At 47.6% G+C, this 9,012-nt stretch overlaps 1 protein-coding gene across 3 annotated transcripts in view; it reads left to right on the forward strand.

Moving 5' to 3' along the window:
- The window catches only part of EFR3A (EFR3 homolog A), a 65,572-nt gene extending 57,343 nt beyond the window's left edge, over positions 1-8,229 (forward strand). For 2 of the 3 annotated variants that reach the window (XM_036031430.1, XM_036031431.1), the window contains 4 exons: positions 775-823; positions 1,941-2,044; positions 2,560-2,609; positions 5,434-8,229. In XM_036031430.1, coding sequence (XP_035887323.1) covers positions 775-823; positions 1,941-2,044; positions 2,560-2,609; positions 5,434-5,539 — 309 coding nt within the window. In that variant the 3' untranslated portion in view covers positions 5,540-8,229. The remainder of the gene's footprint in view (positions 1-774; positions 824-1,940; positions 2,045-2,559; positions 2,610-5,433) is intronic. The other variant, XM_028533868.2, reaches the window with a different exon arrangement.
- Positions 8,230-9,012: the final 783 nt, after the last annotated feature.

Genomic DNA, 9,012 nt, shown 5'->3' on the forward strand with positions numbered 1-9,012 from the left:
CAAAGCAACAGAGATTTGAAAGCCCAAGTGGAAGGCTGTTTCTGGAGAGGAAGACCAGGGTAGGCCGACCTTACAGGATCCAGAAAATGATTGTTTTAAGCTGTTAATTATACTCAGTGAACACTTCCCAAAGTAGTGATTCTTGCTTTTAAACCATCTACAGTTTTAGGTTATTTCCTTTTTGGTTTGTAAACTGCATGTGGTACCGGAATCTCCGAGGCTACAGAGGACTTAGTTTTTATTTGCTGCATGGCGGAGACTGTGCGCAGTCTCTGCCTTGAATATTGGCAAGCACTGCTGCCCGACGGAGCCGTTCCGTTTCCGTCGGTGGGACCCAAGTCTCGCCGCACACCACACGGCCGGAGACGATTCTCATCCAGCCAGGGCTGGGTCGTCCGGAGGACGCGAGCTCGGCCGGCCGAGCGCTGGTGTGTAGACTTGTGGGGAACCTCTGTGGCAGGCCATTGTCACAACCACGGGAGGAGGGGAGATTAGGTGGCTCAGTTGGTTGGAGCATCATCCCATACATCAAAGAGGCTGCAGGTTCGATCCCACCCCCCACCTCGCCAGCCTGGGTGCATACAGGGGGCAACCTGTTGATGCATCTCTCTCGCATCGATGTTTCCCTCTGTCTGCCCATCCGTCTCTCTCTCTCTACAATTAAGAAACATATCCTTGGGTGAGGGTGAAAAAGTTTTTATATGACTTGCACTAGGTGAAAGTATTATTTATATTGATCTTCCTTAATTATTTTACTTAAAATCCCCTTTCCAGGTTAGTAACACTGAAGAAATCACCTTTGAAACATTAAAGAAAGCAATTGGTAAGATTTTTTATACTCATTAACTCTGTTAATATTTTGGTAGCATATCTTTGTCTTAGTGCATGTTTATATGCCAGAAGAAGTAAAGGCAGTATGGGGAGATATATATGTGTGTGTGTGTGTGTATATATGTATGTATGTATGTATGTATGTATATGTATATATGCACACATTGTTGACTGCTGTATAAGTACATACTTGATTTATTTAGCTGTGTTCTTCAGGCTTTTGCAACTGTAAAAAAAATCAGAGTAATGTTTCATACAAGGATAACAGAAGGGTGCAGAGTTAGTCCAACTGGTGCGATCTCGGGACAATTTGTTCATGTCCCTGCCTCGGGGTTTTCCTTGGTGAAATAGCGAGGGTTAGCGTGACACCCTCTCAGCCTCCTGCCGCTCGGCCAGCCCCTCTCGCCCCGGGGCGAACACACCGCCCATCCAGCTGCTCTGTGCCGGTGAAAGGTCAGGTGAAAGGTCACTCCGTCCGCCTGACCCAGTGCTCCTGAGAGCTTCCAGCCGGACTCTCTCCGGGTCTGTGCGGCCTGCAGGCGGCACCCACCACGGGCGGCACCGAAACCCCCTGTGCCTGACGTGCCCGCACGGCCTCCCAGAGTCTGTACGAGGGAAGGGGCTGCCTGTGCCCTGACAGAGCACACGTCGTCTATAGCTACAGAGTCACCCTCCAGAGCGTGGTAACCAGATGGGAAAGGCTAAGGCGGTCGGTTCAGAGTGACCTGTGTGTTGCGCCATCCGATGCCGAGTGTGGCGGACTTGGAAGGCAGGGCCTGTTCTGGGCATGGGCCTGGTTGTGGATCAAAGGCTCGCCCTCCAGGAAGGAAGCCAGCGTGCTCTGCTTTTCTGTTAGAGAGACAGAGGTAGTCTGTAAAAACAAGTCTTACGTAGTTTTAACCCTTAGATTTAAAAAAATTTCGTGCATGTGTTGCTTTCTAGCTGTAAGACATTTCAGGCGTGTTTACACCTTTGCTTTGTTTCATATAAAAGCAGCCCTGTAAATTTCGCTTCTTTTTGGTTTTGAGATCATTTACTTTTGTGGACGTTGGCAAGGTTCTGTGCAATTCTGTGTTCCTTTTAACGGGTCTTTATAACCATACACGTAGATACCAATGGAATGGAAGAACAGGAGAAGGAAAAGAGGCGTCTCGTCATTGAGAAATTCCAGAAAGCGCCTTTTGAAGAAATAGCAGCGCAGTGCGAATCCAAAGTGAGTGAATGCGTGTTGAAGGGGCAGGGGCGGGGGCCGGGGGGCGTGTGATCTGGGGAAAAGGCCTTGGTAGTTAGCTGGCAGGTCCCACGTTCAGGCAGATCAGCGGAACACAACATAATGTATCACACAGGGACCAAAAACTCTAAAGGCATAGACACCGATGATGTCTAAGTCATTTACTTTTGTAACGCAAGCTGATGGGAGTGAGAGACCCCAAACTACACATTAATGATTGTTGTTGTTTTGGTACCTTTTCTGCAGTGGTTTTCAAAGATTTTGCTGTGGGTAGTTTATGTTGTGTATCTGTTGGTTCATTTTTACCCGTGAGATTGGAAAGGATTAAGGAGGAACTTGATATTATGTGGGACAGACAAAACCAAACCATTAAAGCATTCTGTGCTGTTGGTACAATAGTTACAGTTATGCTTTGTCTTTTAAGTTGCGTTCGTATTATCGCATATGGGCATTTGGAAAACAGTGAGTTTGTTCTTCACATGTTTTCTCTTCTATAGGCAAATCTACTTCATGACAGACTCACTCAGATACTGGAGCTCACCATACGGTAAGGGTGTTGTTACTTGTCACCCCACAGCAGTCGAACTACAACAGAATAGGCACTGCTCGCCCCTGTAAATCCGCCGCTGACTGTGCTTCAGTAACTGTGGTTTCCACTTGGGATGAACACGGGGTCATACAGGTACCGCTGTCTAGCGGTCACGCTCCTCGCTGGACAGAGTCCGGTGCCATTTCTGGTCCAGGTGCCTTCTGGCTTCTCTAGCTGTCCTTTACAATGTTTTTATGAGGCTGTTCGGGTAGCTTGGAAGACTCACATTCTAACGGTGTGTTGAACCCGGTAGTTTCTCCCATTCAGCCTTTGTGACCTGCAGAGCCGCAGGGCTTTCGGTTTGCCCTCGTGGCCCTTTCCAGCAGCTTCTCTCGCAAGTGCCCCTCACCGGGAGGGCGGGCGGGCGGACGGCAGGCCAGGGGTGGCGCTCCTACTGCAGTGAAACCCTCTTCAGCAATACAAAGAAATACATTTTTTGGATAACTCTAAAAAAACATACTGAGCAAAAGAAGTCAGACAGAAAAGAGTGTAGCTTCTGCGGACCATTCCTGTAGGCTGTGTAGAGCCTTGGAATGAAGTTCAAGTAGCACTGATGTCCCTCAGAGACCAGGACCTCGGTGCTGGACCTGGGTGTGTCGGGGATACCTGGGCGGAGGGGGAGTGACTGGCGAGGGGCACAGAGGGACTCTTTTTCGGATGATGAGAGATACTGAGGGGCTCAGGGTCCTTATTAGGCTGTACTTTACATAGGTTATATCTTTGTCCAACAGTGTGTTTAAATCTGCATTTCACTCAGTGAAAATTGTCCGTCCCTCAATGAAAACATAAAGGGACGTTATAAATACTGGAATAATAATTGCAAAATAATTACTAGTTGCTAGAAATGAGATAATATATCAGGAAAATATAAGATAACCAACTGAATAACTAAATTAAGAAAAGTTTACAGTTAGACAATTGTATGGGGTTAAATTTATACATATTAATGTAAACTTATTACTATATATAATTCATTTCCATGAATTACATTCATAACTGCAAAATACTAACAAACTCAAAGAGCTGTGTGCGACATGCAGTAACTGTAAATCTCCGAAGTACACGTGAGACACTTACGTGAGTAGAAACGCGCACCTTGTCACTGTGGAGGAAGTCACCGTCGTAAGGGCCTCCCTTCTCTGCTGTTACTCTGTAGGTGTAGCCCAGACCTTCACGGTTCGCTTTATATCTGAACCAACGATGCTGAGGGCAGTGTGGACGAATCCGCAGTAAAGCGGTCAGGAACACGCTGTGTGCGGAAAAACGAGGGAGCGTTTGCCTTGCTGGGTAGGAAAGCGTTGTAGGTGTTTGGTCCCTGCAACAGGTGGGGCTGGGTGCAGGCGAGTAGAGTAGAGTAGATCTCAGGTTGGGGGGGAGGGGACGGACGTTCCGTAAACCTTGTGTGGACAGCTGCTTCCGGCTACCGACCAGCGAGAGGGGGAGGGTGGGAGGGCGGGGGGAATCCCCACACCTTGACCGAAATAGAAAGTTTAACTGTTTAGGAAACACATAGAAATACTAGAATTTTACAGGATTTATATTTATAATCTTGGTATGGAAAAGTCTTCCTTAGCATAATACAACAAATTAGAAATCATAAATCATTGAGCTTTTGTCAGGTTTTGAAGCATTTGGCAAAAAAAGAAGAAGGTTGAGAAGAATTAACTAATGAATTGTGGAGAGGCGTTTGCATCTTATGACAAAAGATTAGTTTCCTGAATTGTTAAGAGAAAGATATCTGAGTAAAAATATAGGCAGTGGACTCAGGTAGATGAGTCACTTTATTTTATTTTATTTTATTTTTTAAATTTATTTAAGGCTTTATTTATTCCTAGAGAGAGGGAAGGGAGGGAGGAAGAGAGGGAGAGGAATGTCAGTGTGTGGTTGACTCTCATGTGGCCCCCACTGAGGACCTGACCTACAGCCCAGGAATATGTCCTGACTGGGAATCGAACCAGTGACCCTTTGGTTCACAGTCTGTGCTCAATCCACTGAGCTACACCAGCCAGGGCTAGACGAGTCATTTTAAAAGAAACATAAGATGAATACTAAGTCTACAAGGATATTTAGCATTAATGGTAGTCCAAAATTGAAAATTAAAGTAAGAACGAATTCCCTTTGCTTGTCCAATTGGCCAGATTTAAACACAACATGATCGATTACACCCAAGATTTACAGTGGTGTCAGAGAGTGGTGACACTCAAATGTTGGGAATTGGAATGGCTGCTGCTCTGGCAGTATACACCGAAGTCAGAACTGTGAGACACAGGTACACTTTGATCCAGAAACTCTGTTTATGTGACAATAAACCTAAGAGACAATCAGGATAAAACTCAGCATGTATAAGAACAGACCTATGAGAATTAACTATAATAATGAACAATGGATATCAGCCGGCATTTATCTACTGGATTAAAGCAATTATGATATGTCCATATAATGAAATACTGCGCTATCATCAAAAAAGAGTAATAGATTTGTATTTGAAGGATTTTTTCCCAGTGAAACAGCAAGCTTACAAGACTTGTAAGTTGTAATTCTAAATTGCAATAAGGCGGGTAAGTCCTTATCTCACTCCTGGAGTCATGTGTAGGCATATTCAAAGGGACGCCTCTGGTTTAGACTTAAACGCAGCCCGACGCCAGCGTGGTCTGTTCTCCGCGTGGCCTGGCAGCCCCCGGCCGGTGGCACAGGAGTCCCCCCTGTGGCGGGCATCGGGACCTAGGGGGCTCTGTGCGCCTGGAGGAGCCCCTGCTGACAGCGGCCTGCTCTTCTTTTCCAGTCCTCCCCCGAGCCCGTCGGGAACACTGACCATCACGTCTGGGCATGCCCAGTACCAGTCCGTCCCAGTCTACGAGATGAAATTCCCGGATCTGTGTGTGTACTGAGTGGCTCAGGAGGACCTCAGCAGAGGAGTTGAAAGCCTAAAATTGAAGGCCAGGCGGTCTGTTTCCAAGGGTTACTGAGTGCGTATTAGCATGCTTCTTGAAAAGAGCGATGGAACCTACCTTTGACCAAATGCTTGGCACGACACCACGTTAGAGAGTTAGCAGCTGTGTGTGACTTAGAGTACTTCTGGGGGTAGGTTTATGCCACGTTCATTTCTTTTGAAGTTCCCGTTGTCTGTTAAAGTTGAACATGTATCGGTCTCAAAGTTATTTCATTGTAAAACAGTGTATTTTAAACTTTTCAAAAACATGTAATTTTTTAAAGTAAGCCTTCAGAGGGTTGAAAGCCGTACGAAGTGTCTACTGTGCTCCTTACACGTCTGCATAACTGCTTGGAGTAGCGCTGCTCTGGGTCCCGGCCAGCTGCGAAAGCAGACACACCCAAGGACGCCCCGGGCGCAGAACGGCTCGGGGCTCCTCGCCCACGTGCCGTGCGCCGTGGCGGGCGGGCGTCCCTGCAGTCGTTCGCCGTGGCGGTGCGTGGGGGGCGCCCCTCAGCCTGTGCGTGGTAGTGAGTTGTGTTGGAGATACTCACAGGGCCTGACCCTGAAGCCACCGTGCTTTGAAGTGTCGCGCTCCTGTCATACTGTGTCTCCTGCCCAAGCCTGCGCATCGACCCTGAGAGACAGCGGGCCAGCTCCCGGGGCAGCGGACTGTGCTCCCGGGGCGGCGGACCGCGCGATTCTGTTTACGCCCCCATGTGCCGGTTTACAGACTGCACTTTGAGACTGGAGTCCTGTTCCGCTTCCGCTCCGTTCGCTAAATGAGCTCTCTATTTACAGTGGCTCCTAGTTCACCTGTGAAGAGTGTACATTTTGATTTTTATTAAGAGCTCATTAATTTACACTTTTATATATTGTGCATTGTCTTAAATCCTCATCATAGTCAGAAAACTACCAAAACGGACTCTGAGTTTGTTGGATCTGAACTGTAGCCTGTATGCATCTCCGTTGGGGGTTTGCTGCATGACCCTGGGGCGGGCGCCCAGGGCTTTCTCAGTCGGGCGCGCTGAGGACTGGCCGTGGGAGGAAGCCCCTGTCGACGGGAGCTGCCGGGCGCACCTGTGCTGACACCCATCGCGTGCAGACGGACCCACGGTGTTTCTTAAAACGATTCACGCTTCGGTGAGCCCCTCACACGGCAGAATGAACAGCTTTCTCTGTGAGTCTTACCGCATTCTCTTCGAGCATTTTTATAAAATAACCTGTTTATAGTTCTTCCTTTTCAGATTTTATTTCTTCATAATTAAAGAATATACCTATCAGAAATTGCAGCTCAGAAAAAAAAATTCTGTTTTTGGCTTTTGTTTTTGTTTGGGAAATTGTAGTGATGAATGGCATGGTGCACCTTTAGGTTGGGTTATTTGGGCACCCGTAGTGGAAACAGAAAAAAGTAACGAAGCATACTCAAAAATTTTTGAGTATTTAAACCGAAGGGCAGCATCTTGAGATGAGTTGCAGGAGACTCCAGTCCCGTACGCCTGTCAAGGACACTCAGACGTGCGGGCGCTCCAGTCAAGGGCGGGGAGGGGGCCTCGTCCTCCCAGTGACAGGGCCGTCCCCGCCGGGCTGCGGGGCCCGCTGCCGCCGTCACTGCATTTGCCTCTCAGTCGGCTGAAGTGTTTCACCATTTGGTAGGCCAAATGTTACGGGCTTTTCTTTTTTAACTCCTCTTTTTTTTCTGTATTTTTAAAGAAGGACATTCATTTTTGACACTGCATTTAAAAAATCAAAGCAGGGGGACGTGCAAAAACAGTCATCCACTTGGATGTCATTTTATAGATGAACACTGTGTGCTTTTGTATGAACAAACTTGTAATCTAGTAGTGGGAGAGAAGAAGATCTATATTTGTTTGCACTCATGCGGAACAGACGTGGCCACTCAGAGGCTCACGTTTCTCTGACGTGTCAGTGCGTGCGCTGCACGGGAAGGACCGTCATTTCAGCTGCCGCCTCTGCCCCCACCCCCGCCCCGGGTTGGTGTGTGAGCTGTTGGCCGGCGTCCTGTGGGGCAGCGCTGTGTCTGACCCACCGCAGACTGTGTGCGCGCTGGGCTGTGGGCCTGGTCTCGCCAACAGTGACTCCCCAGCGTGGGTCTTGCTCTCGGCTTGCCCCTTCCCGGAGACCCTGCAGGGAGCGGCGTGCACACTGGATCATATCTGGTTTTGAGACTGAAAGCGTAGGGTTTGTTGAAGTGCACTGTATTGCTATATTTTTGTAGATATGTAAAATTCTTAATAAACTGTTAAATCACTTTCTTTTTGTGGTATGCAGATGCTTACGTCATTCTGTTTTTTTTTTTCTGGACGTTGAACAGTTAACATTTAAGCGTTCCTCCTACACTTGTGTTGTCTCGGCTCGTAGGGTTTCATTGTCAGCGGAGTCAGCTTGAAAACACACACACACACACACACACACTTCCTTAGCACTTCCGAACTCGCGATCTTCCAGAGTGATGGAACACTTTACCAGCAGTTAACTTCCGTCCCTCAAAGTGTCTCTCATCTTTTTGTCTGAAACCAATTCATGGCAATATATGTAATAAGTGTAATGAAGTGAGCTTTTGGAAATGTGAAAAAATTCACTGTGCAATTCATATATAAGCAATAAAAAAATCAAAATACTTGTGCACCCGTACATTTTTCTATAGCTATTATTACAGGCATTAAATAAATGTATTGACTACTCTGCTGTCGTTAAACATGAAAAATTTTAGTGAACAATCAGGTTGCCAAATAGGTCCATCCTCACATCCCCTGGAGAGTTGGCCCGTGGCTGCTGGTCGTGGGAGGCGTGGCTCAGGGAAAGCCACGTGGGAGCTGGGGGAGCACAGCTGCCCACCCCCCCCTGCATCCAGCTCCACGTGGGGGTCTCTAACCCACCTCCTTGCTGTGGGAATTACAGGGAGCCCCCCTCCAAACCAAGGGCTGGTCTGGGGCCGTCTGCCACCTGCGCCGGTGCCTGAGGGCCCTGGGACTTCCTCGGGCAGTGATTCTTCATCGTGGTGGCTGCGGCATGCAGCCACGCCCCGGTCACTAGAGAGAGCTACCGCCTTGGTCCTTGGCCTGCGTCTTTGGTGGGTTATTGGTCACTGATAGGTGATTCATATGACCGGCTGTACATAGTTTTTCTTTTAATAGAAGAAAATTAGCTTCCCATGATTAGGGAGCAGAGACATTTTTTTCCTTCTCTGTCTCTGTCATGTCACCTTTGCAGTCTTTTCACGCACCAGTGCCTACAACTTTTCTTAAAAATACACAGAGCCGAGTATTATGCTAAGCGAAATGAGCCAGGCAGTGAAAGACAAATACCATATGATATCACCTTTAACAGGAACCTAAACAACAAAACAAAGAAACAAACAAAATATAACCAAAGACACTGAAATAAAGAACAGGCTGACAGTGACCGCAG

This window comes from Phyllostomus discolor, chromosome 7 (genome assembly GCF_004126475.2).
Source record: "Phyllostomus discolor isolate MPI-MPIP mPhyDis1 chromosome 7, mPhyDis1.pri.v3, whole genome shotgun sequence".
NCBI classification, from domain to species: domain Eukaryota; kingdom Metazoa; phylum Chordata; class Mammalia; order Chiroptera; family Phyllostomidae; genus Phyllostomus; species Phyllostomus discolor.